At 41.2% G+C, this 20949-nt stretch overlaps 1 protein-coding gene across 1 annotated transcript in view; it reads left to right on the forward strand.

The window, feature by feature from the left end:
- The window catches only part of brwd3 (bromodomain and WD repeat domain containing 3), a 110020-nt gene that overhangs the window by 23815 nt on the left and 65256 nt on the right, over window positions 1-20949 (forward strand). The window contains exons 12-20 of the mRNA XM_078412138.1: window positions 243-283; window positions 3454-3558; window positions 5836-5989; window positions 6457-6591; window positions 7381-7509; window positions 10507-10732; window positions 12808-12993; window positions 16864-17026; window positions 20066-20159. Coding sequence (XP_078268264.1) covers window positions 243-283; window positions 3454-3558; window positions 5836-5989; window positions 6457-6591; window positions 7381-7509; window positions 10507-10732; window positions 12808-12993; window positions 16864-17026; window positions 20066-20159 — 1233 coding nt within the window. The remainder of the gene's footprint in view (window positions 1-242; window positions 284-3453; window positions 3559-5835; window positions 5990-6456; window positions 6592-7380; window positions 7510-10506; window positions 10733-12807; window positions 12994-16863; window positions 17027-20065; window positions 20160-20949) is intronic.

A 20949-nucleotide genomic window follows, 5' to 3' on the forward strand; every position in this document is an offset into this window, starting at 1 on the left:
TTGGCCACCCTTGGCAAGCTAACATTTGGAATGAAGGCACATTTGTGTAACTAGCAAAAAAGCTGTAAATACAGAACTTTTAGAAATTTTTGTGGAAGTAACACACTTCCAACTATGTACAGATTAGAGTTAACTGATGGGTATTACATTTCTTGTCGCACAATGTTTCCTGAATAATGTGCAACTGATTTGAATTGTGGAAAGGTCCAACATCTTTTATTGTTTATCTCATTCTTATTTAGGATAAAGTTGTCGCAATTCAATTCTGCAACAGTAGTCACAGGTAAATTTATGTTTTGGTGTTAGTAGGGTGTATATTTTGCAATGATTGCTTATTTCATTGAAATTAGAAGTAAAATGACTTAAACAATTTCTTCTGTATCAGTAAACATTGGCTAACAGCATACTAAATTGAAGTTTCTTATCTTTATTTGTTGTTGTCCTTTCCTACAAGGTTCCTTTCCTGTTGTCATGAATCCTTTCATTTGAACCCTCTGAGATTTTGCCAATTCTAGAGCCATCCGTGATCGTTGAGTACTCAATGACCTCCTTCAACATGGAACATGATTAAGAAAGTAGAAACAGGCCACTAGGTTATTCGTGTCTGATCTTTTATTTCTCCTCTACTTTCCTAGATGAGGACTATATTCATTAGTCTACATCTTTTAGATTTTGTATCTAAAAATCAATTGATTGCAGTTTTGAAATATTCTGGCTGACTGAGACTGCATAACCACCTTGGGTTACAGAGATTCACCACCCTGTGGTTGATGACATTTCTCCTTATCTCTAATGAAGGGATGGTCCCTTAATTACAAGACTGTGGCCCCTGTTTTTAGCCAGGGGATCATAAATTCAGTATCAGTGAGTGAATGGACAGAGTTAGCAGATGGGGTATAATGTAAGAATATGTGAGCTTATCCACTTTAGAAGGAAGAATGTAATTTGGGGTCCTTGTACTTGAAACAAAGGGTTGACATCATAATCAGGATGCTAATGGAGCATTCGCCTTAATAGAAAGGGGTGCGGAGTATAAAAATGGAGAAGTACAAATGCAATTTACCAGCAGCCAATGAGCCCGCACCTGGAATATAGTGTACAGTTTGACTCCATGGAACATAGAAAAGTATAGCACAGGAACAGGCCCTTCAGCCAATAATGGCTTCACCGAACACAAAGCCAAGCTAAATTAAAATCATCTGTCTGCAAATAATTCATACCACTCCATTCCCTGCATATTCATGTGCCTATTTAAAAGCCACTTAAATATCACTGTTGTATTTGCCTCCAACATCACCTCTGGTAGCGCGTTCCAGGCTCCCACCACCCTCTGGGTGTTTAAAAAAACTTGCTGGGAATGGGAGGGGGAGTTGAAGTGCTGAGCAACTGGGAGATCAGGTAAGTTAAGACGTACTGAGCGGATGTATTCAGCGCAATGATCGCCGAGCCTGTGCTTGGTCTCGCCGATGCAGAGAAGTTGACACCTGGAACAGCGGATACAGCAGAGGAGGTTGTAGGAGGTGGAAGTGAACCTCTGCCTCACCTGGAAAGACTGTTTGGGTGCTTGGATGGAGTCGAATGGGAGGTAAAGGGACAGGTGTTGCATCTCCTGCAGTTGCAGGGGAAAGTGGGGAGGGGGTGGTTTGGCTGGGAAGGGAAGAGTTGACTAGGGAGTTTCGGAGGGAACAGTCTCTGCGGAAAGCAGAAAGGGGTGGAGATGGTAAGATGTGGCCAGTAGTGGGATCACGTTGGAGGTGGCAAAAATGTTGGTGGATTATATGCTGTATGCAACGGCTGATGGGGAGGAAGGTAAGGATAAAGGGGACTCTGTCCTTGTTACGAATGGGGGGAGCAAGAGCAGCGCTGCGGGATATTGAGGAGACCCTAGTGAGAGCCTCATCTATAATGGAAGAGGGGAACCCCTGTTTCCTAAAGAATGAGGACATCTCCGATGCCCTGGTATGGAAAACCATCCTGGGTGCAGATGCGGCGTAGACGGAGGAATTGGGAGTAAGGGATAGAGTCTTTACAGGAAGCAGTGTGGGAGGAAGTGTAGTCTAGACTTGGGAGTCGGTAGGTTTGTAGTAGATGTCAGTCTGTTTCCTATGATGGAGATGGTGAGATCTAGATCTTATGATGGAGACGATGAGATCTAGAAGTTGACTTCATCAACTTCACCACCAATTTCCATCCTGCACTCAAATTCACTTGGACCATCTCCGACATCTCCCTATCGTTTCTAGATTTCTAAATCTTGTAATTGTATGTGTTCTTATCAACTCCTCTGGCAGCTCATTCCATGCACCCACCACCCTCTGTATAAAACTTGCACCTCAGACCCCCTTTAAATCTTACCCCTATCATTTTAAACCAAGGCCTTGTTGTTTTAGACTGCTCTTCCTGGGAAAAGACCATGTCTACCTTAATTTATGCCCCTGATAAACTTACAAATTTCGATGCTCGCCTCTCAGCTTGCTTTGTTCCAGGGAACGTAGTCCCAGCCTATCCAGTCTCTCCTAACCCAAGCCCTCCAGTTGAGGCAGCGTGAATCTCTTATACACACTTTCTGGCTTCATCACATCCTTTTTCTAACATGGTGACTCGAACTGCACATCTCACCATACCAAACGTCTAGGTTATGTTCGCTTTCCCTAATGGGTTGCAATGAATGCAGCTCAACTTGATGGTGCCTGTACGACACTCGTCACTATCTATCTATATACTAAAGCTCTCGTTTGTTTGTTTGTTTATTCCTGAACTACAGCCAAAATGGTCAACGATAGCGCGACAATTTCAGGCCCACCTTACTCACCTTTGTCCCTTTGGTGCTAATGGAAGAAGTTTCATTGAAATCGGTGTTATATTTTTAAAGTTATTCACATTTTAAATGTTTAAATCTATCTCCTAGGGAGGGGGGGAGGAGGATAAGGGAACTTGAGGGGAAGGGGAGGTGGAGGGAGGAGCGAAGGGGGAGGGGGATGGAGGGGGGGGTGGCAGTGGAGGGAGGGGAGGAGGAGAGGGTGCTGCACCAGTGCAGAAGAAGTTTGGGCCCAAAGGGGTCCACTTGGTCTAGTCTCTGAAAAGTCAACTGTTCCCATCTGTATCTTTGCAATCTACTACATCACTCTACGTTATCTGCATGTAATCAGTTCCAGCAGATCCATTATCTCGGAATTTAAATGTCGCACCATTGGTGACTGTGTGCTCTGGAATTGCCCCCACTTAACATTCTGCTTTTCTGCCTCTCTTTCCTATGTTAAGATAACCGTTAAATTTTATCTCTTTGACCAAGCCTTTAGTCATCAGCCATGACCTCGCATGGCTTAATTTGTATTTGCTTCCCTAAGGTACCTTGGGACATCTGGCTATATTACTTTTTTGTCAGTGTGATGTTGCTTTTAGCAGTATCAAACAAACTTGAACCATTTTTCTCTTTTTCTTAATTTTGGCTAGCTTAAGATTTCTTAGTGGCAGCCGAGATGGAACAGCTAGAATCTGGCAATATCAACACCAAGAGTGGAAGAGTATAGTTTTGGATATGTTTACAAAATTACCGGGGTAAGTTATCTTGGCATTACTTTGTAGCATTTGTGCCAATAAATATTATGTAAACTTCTATAATTTAATAGGAGTTGATTTTCTCTGAATTGCATTTCTAGTACAATTAGTTTGTCTTGTAAGTATTGTTCCCGATAAATTTCTAGCAATTGCTATCTGTGAATGACTGGTTTGAAAGACTAATCTGTGTAACAGAAGGTGAGTATGTTGTTGATTCATTTTGGATCTCCTTTGAAATGGGCCTAACACAATTGCAGCATTGTCATCTCTGTTCATCTCGAGTCAGAAGGTCCTCGACTTACAATGGGGTTACGTTCCAATAAACCCATCGTAAATCAAAAATATTGTAAGTCGAAAATGCATTTAATACACCTAACCTACCAAACACCATAGCCGTGGCAGCTCCCAATCGTGGCTGACTGGGAGCTGCGGCTCGCTGCCATTGCCCAGCATCACCAGTGAGTATCGTACTGCATAAGACGCTGCCAGTCTGAGCAGCGGACAGGTCTGCGAGCCCGGGAAAAGATCAAAATTCAAAATTCGAAGTATGGTTTCTACTGAATGTGTATCACTTTTGCACCATCATAAAGTCGAAATATCATAAGTCGAGGAGCATCTGTACTGCCTTCTCAGTGATGATGGTTATTCCCATTTCCCCCTCCTACCCTCTGGGTGAAGATATAGGAACTTGAAATCCTGGGCACCCAAACTTTAGAACAACCTCTTCCTCACTGCTGTTAGACTCCAATAATCAATCACCTCTTTCATATCTCCTTCCTGCAGTTGCTGACATGTACTCTTTTTGTTACTGAACAATCAGGTATTGTATGCATTACTTCAGATTACACTGCAATCTTTTCACCATTCTGCTGTTTTGCATTCATCAGGGGGCGCCGACGATGGTTGCCTAGCCAATGGTCTGTTTGTCTTTTCTTTCTGTTTTGTTATTTTAAGTATGTGTTAAAAGTATGTTTCAGTATTTCTTGATTTGTTTTTTGTGTGTGCAGTGTGGGGGGGGGTTTGGGGGAAACCTTTTTCCATCTCTTACCTCGACGGAGATGCAATTTTTTCCGTGTTGTATCTCCATCCCCCATTGCGGCTTAACATCGTGGAGTGGCGCAGCCTTTCCTGGAGACCGACCCGACGCTTCAACGCGGGTCTTCCGTGGTGCTTGCGATCCCCTTGCCGGGGATCGACTTTGGAGAGCTCCATCCGCGGGCGGCCTTGTGGACTTTAACGTCTTGGAGCCTGGTTTGAACATCGCGGTCCCTTGTTAGAGACTGAGTCGGGGCACCAAGCCGAAGTGAGTTTCAACCGCCCCGTCAAGGGAGTTCCATCACCTCGACGCGAGGGCCTCGGATCGCCAGCTGCGGGAGCTTTGATGCCCTGACTGCGGATGGTTCAACGGCCCCGACCGCAGAGAAGAGAGGGAGAGATTGGACTTTATTGTCTTGCATCACAGTGAGGAATGTGGGGAGCCGCTGTGGTGGATGTTTATGTTAAATTCTATTTCATGTGTTTGTGCGTCTTACTGCTTTTCACTTGGTATGGTAACTCAAATTTCACTGTACCTTGGGTACATGATAATAAATCCATCTTGAATCATTGTACTTATCATTGTAATGCGTACTGTGTATTTTGAGCGTCATGCAAGCAAGGAACTTCATTGAAGTCTGGTATATTTGGCAGTAAACTAATCTAAATCTGAACGATGCTTAGATAAGATTTGGATGACTAGAAAGCCTCATTTCAATATTTGAAACAAAAATAAAAGTTTTACTGGACTTCTGGCTGATGTTTATGTTTTGATCAATTATTATATCTATCGACAACAGCACATTGAACTAGCTCCAGCGCCTGGAGGGCGTTACATAACTTCTGCTGCCTCAAACGCAAGAAGAAGATTATATCTATTATAAAACAAAATTTGTTGGTATAAGATGTCTGTGGTGTTGGAGTACAAAACAGTCATGTTCATTTAATGTAGAGAACTTTGTCTGACAACGTGTGAAATGCACTGTACAGATGCAGGTTTATTTGTCAAGTTTTAAACCTAATCAGTTTGGGTAATATTGTTTTGCACATTAAGCTAATTCTTCTAAATGCCAAATCAAAAGATTGTTTATTCATCTATTTCTATTCATTGTTCAGAACATTGAGGTTAATTCTGTAGTCTGAAGTAGATTTTAAAATGTATACAACAGATTTCAGCATGTGTTGAGCACAAATGTTCAGAAGAAAATGTTTTGATTTGTGCCTTATTATTTTTATTCATAGGAACAATTCAATTTCCAATGAAGACAAAATTAGTAAGTTGAAAGTGACCATGGTAGCCTGGGATCGCTGTGACAGCGCAGTAATCACTGCAGTGAACAATTTTCATTTGAAAGTGTGGAACTCCTATTCTGGCCAGCTGCTTCATGTTCTCTCGGTAGGTAAACCAGCTTAATACAATGAATTCATTGGTTTGCAGTTGAATCAAACGCCAGTTATGTTGGTTGTTAGTTTCAGTAGTTGTGGGACTAAAGTTTGTACTTATTCTGCTGTGGTATATGGTACCCAGTGCTGTTCTGCATTTCAGTACACAAAGAGGATTGAGGGCAAAATGAAATGTTTTGGAGAGTGTTGACTTTGTCTACTCCAAAGACGTACAGGTATGTAGGTTAATTGGCTGGGTAAATGTAAAAATTGTCCCTAGTGGGTGTAGGATAGTGTTAATGTACGGGGATCGCTGGGCGGCACGGACTTGGTGGGCCGAAAAGGCCTGTTTCCGGCTGTATATATATGATATGATATGATAAGTAAATGCAAGGCTGAAAATTCTAGATAACCTTTCTAGTTGTTAGTAAATAAAGTGATTTATACGAAAATGTTTACTACAATGAAATCTTTCTACAGGGTCATGATGATGAAGTTTTTGTGCTCGAAGCTCATCCATTTGATTCCAGGATAATGTTATCTGCAGGGCATGATGGCAACATTTTCATCTGGGACCTATCAAAAGGAACCAAACTCCGGAACTTTTTTAACATGGTGAGCATTTTCCTTTGTGTAGGCTGAAACAATCGAAGTATCTTCAATCATGTAATTCTGTACATCGGTATCATATGAACTGAATGTATTAAACATTCCTAAATGGATTGTTATAGCCAACAAATGTAACTTATGAAGTCATGGAGTCATATAGCATGGAAACAGACCCGTTGGCCCAATTTTCCCGTATCAATCAAGATGCCCCAGTTTGACCTGCCTGCGTTTGGCCCATATCTCTCTAAACCTTTCCTACCCATCTACCTGTCTAAATATCTCTTAAATGTTGTAATAGTACTGGTCTCAACTGCCTCTCTGGCAGCTCATTCCATGTATCCACCACCCTCTGCATGAACCGGTTTGCCCTAGGCTGCCCAACCTTCCACTCTAGCTCAGTCCCTCAAATCCTGGCAACATTTTTGTAAATCTTCTCTGCACTTTTTCCAGCTTAACAGCATCTTTCCCCTACCAGGATGACCAAAATTGAACACAATGCTCCAAATGTGGCCTTACCAACGTCTTGTACAACTGAAACATAACATCCTAACTTCTTTACTCAACTTTGAAATCAAATTGTAGTTGAAAAAACAGTTTTATCTTTTCAGCCATCCAGTTTGCATTTTTAATGTAAATCTTTACAATATTACTATTGTTTCATCTTTGTCTACTTTGCACAATTTTGTTAATTTTAATAGATGATCTGGGATTGTCTACCCTAACTGGGTATTTAAAATTCAAAGTATTGTTCAATCCATCAATGTAACCAGAAGAGGTTTTATTTATTTTCTACAGATTGAAGGTCAGGGTCATGGTGCTGTGTTTGATTGTAAATTCTCTGCAGATGGACAGCATTTTGCATGCACAGACTCTCATGGACATTTACTGATCTTTGGATTTGGTTGCATTAAACCATATGAAAAGGTAGGTTGTTAAGTGCACACTTTGTGAAAATATTTATTGCAATTCAAAGTCTGAGTGCTCTGTCGTAATATGGTTTCCACGGCATGTTGATTGAGTGCTGCTGGAATAAAAACGGATATTGCTTTAATCAGCCTGTTATGCTAAAGGAAATTTATTATATTTTAACTGTCAGCTACCAACAAAGTGATGGAACTTTCTGTTAAACTTTGAAGTACATCACCAATGTATCTTTACTCTGTAAATCTCTTTTCATTTTATCTTTGTCGTATCTTGGTTTTTAAATCTGAAACTCTTGCCTTATGTAAATGTTGAAATTGTTTCACATAATAGGTTTATCCTTGGCTTTTATGCAGCATTTTGAAAGGGAAAATAGCCATTTTACCCAGTTAAATACATTGCACATGATGGATCTGATTGTGGATTAACTGGGGAAGATATGCAAACTCTGCACTTGATATAGGATCCAAACAGAAATTAATTCATACATGCATATCATGTGGAATGTTTTATTCTTGTAATTTACATTGCAGGGAGGTTTGTAATTTGTAGGGAAAGTGAAAAAGTTCATTCCAGAGCAGTAACATCTTGATGGAGGAATTGAAAATTAGCCATTGCTGAGTAGAAAGTTAACTTGGGAAAGAGGCTGAAATAGCAGTGTTACGTTCTTTGTATGGAGAAGGCTGAATTAGCACTAAGTGGCACTTCATTGGCATTCTTGGTTTTGAGAACACTAAAGTTAATAGAGTTGAGCATCAATACAGCTATTTTTAATGAAATGATATTGGGGGAGAATATTTTTCCTAGTTTTCTATCATTACATGATATTTAAAACATCTTCAAATTGTCTAATAGTGCAGTGTGGCTTCCCCAAGGCATTACTCACCAAATATCAGTATCTCTTAGCCAAGATTATCTAATGCACTGATCAAAGGCTGAGGGGAAATCTGGTGGACGTTTTATAAAATTATGAGGGCATGGATATAATAGACAGAACCTTTTCCCAGTTGGAAATGTCAAATACCAAAGAACATAGCTTTAATGTCAGAGGGGGAAAGTTTAAGGGAGATACGCGGGGCTATGTGGATGTTGTTTTACGTGGAGGTGCCTGGAACACACTGTCAGCGGTGATGGTGGAAGTGGGTACATTTCTGACAATTAAGAGGCCTTTAGATTGACACATGGATATGAAGTGAATGGAAGACTATGGATCAAATGCAGGCAGAAGAGATTAGTTTAATTTGGCTTCATGTTCAGCTTGGACACGGTGGACCGAAGGGCCCGATCCTGTGCTGTACTGTTCTATGTTCTAAGTTGGATACAAATTGGGACATAAAGGGGCGTGGCTGTGTTCTGCAGCTGCGGCTCACCGGCAGTCTCTCTGTCTTTTTTTTTGTTTTTTGTCTGTCATCGTTTAATTGTACGTTTTGTTTTATTTTTAACTCTGTGTATGTGGGGGGGTGGTGGGGGGGTTGGGGGAAACCTTTTTTCAAATCTCCTCCTCAACGGAGATGCGACCTTTACCGTGTCGTATCTCCGTTTGCGCTACGGCCTAACATCGTGGAGTCGGCGGCCTCCAGCTGGGATCGACCTTGAAAACTCCGGTCGCAGGGCCTGGACTTACCATCTCGGAAGCTTCGGCCGTGGGCCCTGCAGACCGCAACATCGGGAGTTCGCAGGTCCCTGGCTGGCGACCGGCTTTCGGGAGCTCCAGCCGTAGCAGCTTCAACCGCCGGAAGTGCGAGGTATGATCAACCTGCTCGCAGGCCCTTCATCGGCCTGCTTGGCTCGGCCGCAGCACTTTCCATCGCCCGGTGGGGGCTCAAGACTTTCATCGGCCTGCTCGGCTCGGCCCTGGGACTTACCATCGCCCGGTGGGGGCTCAGGACCTTCATCGGCCTGCTTGGCTCGGCCCTGGGACTTACCATCGCCCGGTGGGGGCTCAAGACTTTCATCGGCCTGCTTGGCTCGGCCCTGGGACTTTCCATCGCCCGGTGGGGGCTCAGGACCTTCATCGGCCTGCTTGGCTCGGCCCTGGGACTTACCATCGCCCGGTGGGGGCTCAAGACTTTCATCGGCCTGCTTGGCTCGGCCCTGGGACTTTCCATCGCCCGGTGGGGGCTCAGGACCTTCATCAGCCTGCTTGGCTCGGCCCTGGGACTTTCCATCGCCCGGTGGGGGCTCAGGACCTTCATCGGCCTGCTCGGCTCGGCCCTGGGACTTTCCATCGCCCAGTGGGGGCTTCAAAAAATTGGGAGCCTCGATCACCTCGTGGCACCACGGGAGAAGAAATCAGGAGGAGATAAGACTTTGCCTTCCATCACAGTGAGGGTGTGCCTAGAGCAATCACTGTGATGGCTGTTTGTGTAAAAAAAATTGTGTAAAAATTGTATCTGTGTGTCCTGTGCTTTTTGTTCTCTACTGCCGGACCCTGACGTGAGAGGACGCTGGCGTTGTTTATTCGCCGCTTCTCCGTTAGGATAGTTTGTCTGTTTGTTTTTATGTTTGATTGTTTATGTAAAGCGCTTTGAGCACCTGATAAGGCGCTATATAAAATAAATGCTTATTATTATTATTATTATTATTATTATTATAAATAGCTGCTCTCTATCGCTGGAGCACATAAGTAATCAAAATTTGTGTTTTTATGCACAATCATTTGGAATTTGATTTACAATTGGAAATATGTAACGTGAGGACATGATTAGCATTCACACCTTACGGATTAGATTAAGTTTGTGGATGAGAATGCCAGTTTTGTTGAAATCTATCTTCTTTCTGGATTGTTATGTGTCTGGCCTTTGAACTGCACTCCAATAACACCCTATGCCTTCAGGAAAGGAAGATTTGGGAGCCATGAAAGAAACGAATAGAATGTAACATCCAATTGTTTTGTTTTCTGTAATCTTTTTCAGACAAAAGTAGACACTTAAGTTATGAATTGCTCCTCATGTTGCCAATTGTTGAATTCAAATGTAAAACATTTTCTCCTCCTAATAGATTCCAGACCAAATGTTTTTTCACACTGATTACCGTCCTCTCATCCGTGATTCCAATAATTATGTCCTGGATGAGCAGACACAGCAGGCACCTCATCTCATGCCTCCCCCATTTCTGGTTGATGTGGATGGAAACCCCCACCCAACACACTATCAACGGCTGGTGCCTGGTCGAGAGAACTGCATAGATGAACAGCTTGTTCCACAGTTGGGCTATATGGCAAATGGTGAGCCAAGGACCTTTGATGACTTTTTAAGAAAAACATTTGCATGACACTTCAGTTTTAAATGTCGTCTGCAATATAAAATAGTGTGGATTCCCACAGAATACTAAGGGTCTCCCTCTAAGAAATAATATTGGAAATATTTGTGAATGCTCTGAGTGAACCCTATCTTTTTGCCCCGGAATTATAAATATGAGTGGTATCGTTTCTAATCGTAGGGTACGTTGCCATAACACAAGATGTTATCAGGTATTTGGTATCACTGAATTTAGATGAGATCTGGTGTCACTGGGATAGTGGTCAAAAACTCAGACGCAAAAAGTAACTGTTGCAACTTCCTGTATGTATGAGATTTATTGTTCTTCATTGTTAGTTTTCTTCTTTGTTCTTCAATGTAAATTTTGTATTCTGCAGACAGAATTTCTTTTTAAAGGCAAACTGGATTGAAGGTTCAGAGCCAGTTTTGGTGAACAAATGAGGTTTCATGAAGAATAATTTAGCACTCAAGCCCATTTAACCATTCTATTAGATTATAACTGATGTACCCCTCAACTCATTTCCCCCCATATTTTTTTTATTTAATTTATTTTTCCGGCCAATGCAATACAACAGATTGACCTTACAGTTGTGAAAGTTAAATAGTATGAAATCATTATATCAAAAATAAAACAATATAATCACACATGATATTCTCTGACTGAAGAAAAAAAGGTGTAGGCAGAAGCCAAAGCTTATTGTGCCTACCCTTAATACTTAACAAAGCATTACCCTAACTAGCCAAAATAGCAGTGAAACAAAACAATTAAACAAAATATAATAAAAAAACAACACAAGTCAGAAGCAGATAAACAAAACATAGAAAGAATGACAAATATAATCAAGAAACATTTCTGTCATGTCAGTCAAATTTCTCAGTGCTGATCACATATTTTGTATCTTTCGAATGTAATATTTTTGAACATTTTCTTGAATTTACACATATTACTACACTCTTTTAATTCATTGTTGCAACTATTCCATAAATTGACCCCTTTAACAGTCACATCCATTTTTCACATTTGTCTTTTCCCTCTTTTTTCAAACATATAATTTCCCCTGAGTGGATACCTGCACGCCTCACTGAAAACAAACCTTCGATAGAGTCAGGAAGTGTTCTTTCTTTTGCTCTAAACATTATTTGTAGAGTATTAAAGTCTACTAGGTCCATATATTTTAGGGCATATGATTTCATAAATAATGGGTTGGTTGGGTCATTATAACCAGCTTTGTTGACAATTCTTATGGCTCTTTTTTGCAATATAAAGATTGAATTAGTGCTAGTTTTGTAGGTGTTTCCCCATACTTACACACAATATGTAACGTATGGAACAATGAGTGAGCAATATAAAGTAAATAGCGAATTTTGATTCAAGATGTCCTTAGTTTTGTGCAGTATTGCAATGGATTTAGACAGTTTTGATTTGATATGTGATCTATGGTTTAGATCATAAACTCTATTTGGTCCCTTTATTACTGATAATTTTAAATTTCAGTTTTGGAAGCCCCAGTTATTGCAATGTCCAGTTAAATGAGAAGAATTACAAATTTCTATGATATTCCACAAGATAAAATTGAATTTCCTCCTGGATAACCTTGCTTTTCATGAAATAGTTTCTTGGTATCTTCAGTGTTTTCAGTAATTTGAATACTTCAATTAGATTACTCATCAGGCTTCCATATTCAGGGAATATGTGGTACATTTCTCTAATTTATTCTTAAACTGTGCAGGAATCCTCACAATTCGATATAACTTTCCTGACATATGGAGTAAAATTGGTTCCAACTTAGGTTATGTACAACTTAGCCCAAGTCAAGTGGCTACCTACAATGCGTACGTTCACCTTTCCTAAAAAAAATGAGATTGTTGAAAATATCTAAAATCCTTTTGTCTTTATTTCCATGATTTTTTTATTCATTTGTTGGAAATTTTGTACTTTCAGTAAATTGTTATCTTATTGATTCTTTTGTAACTAAATATATGGAAGGAAAGAGGGTGCTTTCCTGTATTTGAAATATAAATGCTGGTGATTCTCTTTCAGGTAATGGGGAAGTTGTGGAACAAGTCATCAGCCAACAGACAGATGATCAGTATGAGAATAACCAGGAAACCAGTGTTCTGGATGATGCGATTAGAGAACTCCAGCAAGAACATGAAATGAGGCAGAGAAGTGAAGGAATATCTATACCAGATGGTCCTTACAGTAGATCAAATTCACTAAACAGTGGTGGGTAACAGTATATAAGAAAAATAGCACGTTCATTCATTGAAACCAGATACATCATATATGCCTTGTTACATAGAACTTATTTAATGTAGTGCATGTTAGGATTTCTTTATGAAAAATTGATGCATTATACAAACTAGACAGATGCATGAGTTGCCGTATACTGTAGCTCATTGAATCCTCCCCAAGATAGACAATAGATGCAGGAGTAGGCCATTCGGCCCTTCGAGCCAGCACCGCCATTCACTGTGATCATGGCTGATCATGCACAATCAGTACCCCGTTCCTGCCTTCTCCCCATATCCCTTGACTCCGCTATCATTAAGAGCTCTATCTAACTTTCTCTTGAAAGCATCCAGAGAATTGGCCTCCACTGCCTTCTGAGGCAGAGAATTCCACAGCTTCACAACTCTCTTGAGTGAAAAAGTTTTTCCTCGTCTCCGTTCTAAATGGCCTACCCCTTATTCTTAAACTGTGGCCCCTGGTTCGGGATTCCCTCAACATCGGGAACATGTTTCCTGCTTCTAGCGTGTCCAATCCCTTAATAATTTTATGTTTCAATAAGATCCCCTCTCATCCTTCTAAATTCCAGAGTATACAAGCCCAGTTGCTCCAGTCTTTCAATGTACGACAGTCCCGCCATTCCGGGAATTAACCTCGTGAACCTACGCTGCAGTCCCTCAAAGGCAAGAATGTCCTCAAGTTTGGAGACCAAAAATGCACACTCCAGGTGTGGTCTCACTCGGGCCCTGTACAACTGCAGAAGGACCTCTTTGCTCAACTCAACTCCTCTTGTTATGAAGGCCAACATTGGCTTTCTTCACTACCTGCTGTACCTGCATGTTTCCTTTCAGTGACTGATGAACTAGGACGCCCAGATCTCGTTGTACTTCCCTTTTTCCTAACTTGATGCCATTTAGATAATAATCTGCCTTCCTGTTCTTACCACTAAAGTGGATAACCTCACATTTATCCATATTAAACTGCATCTGCCCACTCACACAACCTGTCCAAGTCACTCTGCAACCTCATAGCATCTTCCTCACAGTTCACACTGCCACCCAGCTTTGTGTCATCTGCAAATTTGCTAATGTTACTTTTAATCCCTTCATCCAAGTCATTAATGTATATTGCAAATAGCTGTGGTCCCAGCATCGAACCTTGCGGTACCCCACAAGTCACTGTCTGTCATTCTAAAAGGGACCCATTTATCCCTACTCTTTGTTTCCTGTCTGCCAACCAATTTTCTATCCATGTCAGTACCCTACCCCCAATACCATGTGCTCTAATTTTGCCAACTAATCTCCTATGTGGGACCATGTCGAAGTCTTTCTGAAAGTCCAGGTACACTACATCCACTGGCTCTCCCCAGTCCATTTTCCTAGTTACACCCTCAAAAAAATTCCAGAAGATTAGTCAAGCATGTTTTTCCCCATCGTAAATCCATGCTGACTCAGAACGATCCTGTTACTGCTATCCAAATGCTCCGCAATTTCTTTTTTTATAATTGACTCCAGCATCTTCCCCACCACCGATGTCAGACTAACTGGTCTATAATTTCCTGTTTTCTCTCTCCCTCCTTTCTTTAAATGTGGGATAACATTAGCTACCCACAATCCCTGGGATGCAGACCATCAGGCCCTGAGGATTTATCAGCCTTCAGTCCCATCAGTCTACCCGATACCATTTCCTGTCTAATGTGAATTTCCTTCAGTTCCTCCGTCACCCTAGGATCTCTGGCCACTAGAACATCTGGGAGATTGTTTGTGTCTTCCTTAGTGAAGACAGATCCAAAGTACCGGTTCAATTCATCTGCCATTTCCTTGTTCCCCATAATAAATTCACCTGCTTCTGTCTTCAAGGGACCCACATTTGCCTTAACTATTTTTTTCCTCTTCACGTACCTAAAAAAGCTTTTACTATCCTCCTTTATATTTTTGGCTAGCTTACCTTCGTACCTCATCTTTTCTCCCCAGATTGCCTTTTTAGTTATCTTCTGTTGCTCCTTTAAAGAGTCCCAATCCTCTGGCTTCCTGCTCTTCTTTGCTATGTTATACTTCTCTTTTATTTTTATGCTGTCCTTGACTTCCCTTGTCAGCCACGGTCGCCTCTTACTCCCCTTAGAATCTTTCCTCCTCTTTGGGTTGAACTAATCCTGCACCTTCTATATTATTCCCAGGAATACCTGCCATTGCTGTTCCACTGTCTTCCCTGCTAGGGTCTCCTTCCAATCAACTCTGGCCAGCTCCTCCCTCGTGCCTCCATAGTCTCCTTTGCTCAACTGTAATACTGACACTTCCGATTTTCCCTTCTCCCTCTCAAATTGTAGATTAAAACATATCATATTATGAACACTACCTCCTAATGGCTCTTTTACCTTGAATTCCCTTTATCAAATCCGGTTCATTACACAACACTAAATCCAGAATTGCCGTCTCCCTGGTAGGCTCCAGTACAAGCTGGAAAACGGAGAGGATGAGACGGAGTTTCTTCCCACAGGCCATCAGGACTATCAACTTTTATAATTCCAGAGACTAAATTTTTGTCTACACTATAGTAACTTATTAACTTTATTTATATGCTGTAACTGTAATTCTTTTTTTGTGCACAATCCGCAGGCATTGCCACTTTCATTTCACTGCACATCGTGTATGTGTATGTGACAAATAAACTTGACTTGACTTGACTCTGAATCCATCTCGGAGGCACTCCACAAACTCCCTTTCCTAGGGTCCAGTACCAACCTAATTTTCCTAGTCTACCTGCATGTTGAAATCTCCCATAACCACCGTAGCACCTTTGCCCATTTTAACTCTTGATTCACCTTGCACCCTATGTCCAGGCTACTGTTTGGGGGCCTGTAGATAACTCCCATTTGGATATTTTTACCCTTACAATTCCTCAGTTCTATCCATACTGATTCTACATCTCCTGATTCTATGTCACCCCTTGCAAGGGACTGAATATCATTCCTTATCAACGGAGCGACCTCACCCCCTTTGCCCACCTGTCTTGTCTTTTCGATAGGTCGTATACCGCTGAATATTCAGCTCCCAGCCCTGGTCCTCTTGCAGCCATGTCTCTGTAATTCCCACAACATCATATTTGTCAATATCTAACTGAGCCTCAAGCTCATCCACTTTATTTTTTATACTTCACGCATTCAAATACAACCTCAGTATTTGCATAACATATTGGCACTATTGTTGCTTTATTGCAAATCACAGTAGTTTACTTTTGAAAAAGATAAACATTTTCCAAAGGTTTAGATTTGCAGTGAATCATTGTGACAATTACTATTTGAGGGATTGAGAATAATTTGACATATTCTCCATTGGGGACAATTTTAGTGACGTTTGGCAATAATTGGGTGGGATGTGAAATGAGTGCATGCTCTTTGATGCCCTCAGGTCTAAATAATGTGATCACCTCTCAGCTCAAGTCAGCAAGACAAGCAGTGGGCCTAAGGAAGTAGGGATGGGTGAACACAATCCTTGCCTCGTCAATGGAGCTGCTGTAGAAATATACAGCTTTCAGTTGCATAAGACACAGGAGCAGAATTAGCCCATTGAGTCTGCTCTGCCATGTAGTTAGACTGCACTGTATTATAATTTAGTAGTTAGAAGTTGTGTCTTGTCTTGTGCACTCATTTGTTGGGCTATGCCATCACTTAGAATAAAGATGCCCAAGGCTGTTAATAGGTGGTTGTTGGTCGTTAGTATGATCCAGTAATTACAATTGCTGTGACAATTTAACTCATTCTTTGTGTACTTCTTGAAGTAAATTTTGTGTTATTTAACTGTCAATCTGCTGAAATGCTGCATATTGTAGCACATTTCCTACACATGCTAAGTAACTCTTCTGTTATAGCCTTGCTGTCTTCACCGAATATCGGACTTCGAAGGAGTGGCCAAATTGAAGGTGTCCGACAAATGCACAATAATGCTCCGAGAAGTCAAATTGCTACAGAGAGAGACCTGATGGCATGGAGCAGGAGGGTTGTAGTTACGGAGCTTCCACCTGGAATTAGCAAGTAAGAAACAAATAAAAATAGGTGCCTTGATCCATTGAAAGCACTGTTCACTATTTCTTAATATGTGTACCCTGCGTAATGCAAGTTCAGGTGGCAAAAATCGTCCCTTATAGAATTCGCATATCACTACCAAAAAAAAATCGGGATACGGAATAAGAATTTGCTCTTAAATTTGTGGGGGATAAACAGGACAAAATGTATACAGAGAACTGAAATAGTTTACAAAGCACAATGATTGTTTGCTGTTGATTCATAGAGGGAACTCACTTGAGGGATTTGCTTTGGAAACTGCCAATCTCTTCTGTTATAGGTAGTTCTGCTGTAATGCAATAGTTGTGTTCCTAAGAAACCATGGATTACAGAAAATCACTTTATACAAATAATTGTCAATAGGAGGGAAAAGGGGGTTCGGCGCTGGAGAGTTTCAGACTAGTTATAATAAAGTTATTTTTCTTGTTGGATTTTCAAATATATTGTGTTTTTAATGATTATACGTTTAATTCTGTTATTGTGAGCTTACAAATACTAAAGGTTGTACGTTGCATTGTTTAATGGACCATCATTGCAGAAGTGTCAATAGAAGCAATTGCTTATGAGTTTCAATGCCCACCTGTGGTGAAACTGACATCTATGTTCTTGAAACTTTTTTTTTGGTAGTGATATGCGAATTCTATGTATCTTATAGAAACTTACAAAATTCTTAAGGGGTTGGACAGGCTAGATGCAGGAAGATTGTTCCCGATGTTGGGGAAGTCCAGAACAAGGGGTCACAGTTTAAGGATAAGGGGAAGTCTTTTAGGACCGAGATGAGAAAGTTTTTTTTTCACACAGAGAGTGGTGAATCTGTGGAATTCTCTGCCACAGAAGGTAGTTGAGGCCAGTTCATTGGCTATATTTAAGAGGGAGTTAGATGTGGCCCTTGTGGCTAAAGGGATCAGGGGTATGGAGAGAAGGCAGGTACGGGATACTGATTTGGATGATCAGCCATGATCATATTGAATGGCGGTGCAGGCTCGAAGGGCTGAATGGCCTGCTCCTGCACCTATTTTCTATGTTTCTATGAAGAAACGGCAAGCCGATGAAATGAAGTGTACATTTCTGCTGACACAGGTTGAACACCAATTTTCCGGCAACTGATGGTTTGCCCGCCCCAATAATCTGGATAAAATTACGAGAGCTCAGTTGAATTTCCCTGAGCAGCCACAGATGGCATTGTGAGTGGAGAGTGCTCTTTCCGGTCGTGTCCCTCTGTTGTGAACGAGTTATTTGTTTACATCGAAACATTGAACTCCCTCCTTGATGTTGTCCAATTTTATCTCTGCTGATTAAATGTTTAAGTTTTTCGTGTTTCATCTCTCCCTAGCCCCCAAGCACCACCCCACAACCCCTCCTTCCACCATTCTGTTCAATTTTCCTCACCCTCTGGAACTCCAATTTGTCCTGTCAGACCTTCCCTAATTTACTGGGCACCTGTAAATACGCTGCTTGCCAAAATCCCTATCCAACTATGCTCTCAATCTTCTCTCCCAACTGTACCCTCGTTTTAACAAACCCATTGTAACGGATTTCGGATGTAGCAGATGGACCTGCCAACACACCCCCGGCCCGCACCGTCTGCCTGGCTGTTTAGAGTCTGGCTTCTGGCGCCACTCTCAGCTCGCAAGCCCTTCTTCACCATCACGCGGTCCAGTGACATGGCTGTTGTTATGGCTCATGTTGTTGCCCCTGGGGACAGTGCTTTCTTCGGGTCACCACCACCGGTAAAATGAACTCGGTCACCCTGGACCTCCTTCCCTCCCCTCTCACCTGCTGCTGTTTCTTGCTGCCGGTGGAGGCTTGGTCTGCTCCACGCTCGACCATCTCTGCCTGCTTATCCCACCACTCTGTCCAGTTGGTCTCTTCCCCCCTCCCTCCCACTGTTGCTGGAAAAACAGATAATCCAGAAAGGCTCAGGAACCAAGGGTGCCGGAAAATCGGTGTTCAGCCTGTAAGACCATAATTAAACAGCAACATGCATGTAACTTATTAGAAAGTGTAAAATACATAATTATACATCTTCCTCATGTACAGTGTACCCCTGCATTACAGGAGGAATGCCTTCCTTGTAATCCATCCGTGGGGAGGTGACATGGAAATAGTTTTTTCCCCCCAAAGACTGGTTTATTCCCAAGATAACTCTTTCTTCTGCTTGTTAATTTTCAAAATAACTGGGCTATTAATGTAGAGAGAAACTTCCCTTCATTAAATCACTTACAATGGATTCAATACTGGGTAAAAAATCGTTTGCATTGCAGAAAATCGCAATACGAATGGTTTACAAGGAATGTGTTCATTCCTTAATGCAGGGGTACACTCTACACGAGGAAGATGCATAATTGCAAGTCTTTTACTTCTGGGAAAGGTCTTTTACTTCAACTACAAGCTGCTCTCAAAAACCATCTCATAAGCACTCTACAAATTCCCACTCTTGGGATCCAGTACCAATCTGATTTGCCCAGTCTACCTGCATAATGAAATCCCCCATGACAACCGTAACATAATTAACTTTAACTAATATATTAATAAATTAATCTTTAAAGTATTCATTTAATCTTTAAATTAATAAAGGCAATTAATTAATTATCTTTTAATTTAAATAATCTTTGTTCCAGAGTTATTTGAATGGAGAAAGTATCCTATTTCACAGCAGCAGGTATTTCCATTTGTTTTCAGCAGATAATCTATACAATATACCTAGGTTTGAATCCAAACTTAAAGAATAGTTATTGCTGAATTGTTATGGTCTGAAGAAGGGTCTCAACCCGAAACGCCACCCATTCCTTCTCTTCAGAGATGCTGCCTGTCCCTTTGAGTTACACCAGCATCTTGTGTCTACCTTCGATTTAAACCAGCATCTGCAGTTCTTTCATACACAGTTATTGTCAAATTGTGCTTTCAAGATTCATTATTACCTTTCATGACACATGACTTACAGAAATTTAGGAGAGCATTGTAAATATATAAACAACCAACTTTAGACAAAAAATGATTGTTTTTCAGATTTCAGGAGGAATTGCGTCTTTGCATAGGAGATGGAGAAATCAATCTGTACACAACTGAGAAAAAACGTAAACCATTACAACCAACACAGAAGGTACATACCAAAAGTGTGTTCATTTGGCAGAGCTTTGCACAATGTTTAGTAATATTAATCTCCTCTTACTTTAGGCCATCTTGTTTCTGTTCCCATCAGACTTCACATTGAGATGTCCACCAAAACGTTATAATTATGAGAATTTGTGTTATACCTTAACTAATGAATGAACACAAACTCAACATGCATTGCACCCTTGTGAATGTTGGCAGCATTTAAAATGTAATATCTAAAAAAATGTTTCTTTATTAAAGAACCAAATGGCAATTCTTGCCACTAAATGAGACTGATTCAGATTAGTTTACTGTCATATACACCAGGGTGCAATAAAATCCCTAATCACATGAAGCTTACAGAGTAATTATTATAGAGTACCATAAGTATATATGGTAATGAAAGAGTCATATAGTGATACAGTGTGGAAACAGGCCCTTAGACCCAACTTGCCCACACCGGCCAACAATGTCCCAGCTACACTAGTCCCACTTGCCTGGCCTTGGCCCATATCCCTCCAAACCTGTCCTATCCATGTACCCATCTAACTGTTTCTTAAACGATGGGATAGTCCCAGCATCAACTATCTCCTCTGGCAGCTTGTTCCATACACCCACCAACCTTTGTGTGAAAATGTTACCCCCGGATTCCTATTAAATCTTTTTCCCTTCTCCTTGAACCTATGTCCTCTGATTCTCGATTCCCCTACTCTGGGCAAGAGACTCTGTGCATCTATCTGATTTTAATTTAGTTTAGAGATACAGTGCGGAAACAGGCCCTTCGGCCCACCGGATCC

This window comes from Rhinoraja longicauda, chromosome 15, assembly GCF_053455715.1.
Source record: "Rhinoraja longicauda isolate Sanriku21f chromosome 15, sRhiLon1.1, whole genome shotgun sequence".
NCBI classification, from domain to species: Eukaryota; Metazoa; Chordata; class Chondrichthyes; order Rajiformes; family Arhynchobatidae; genus Rhinoraja; species Rhinoraja longicauda.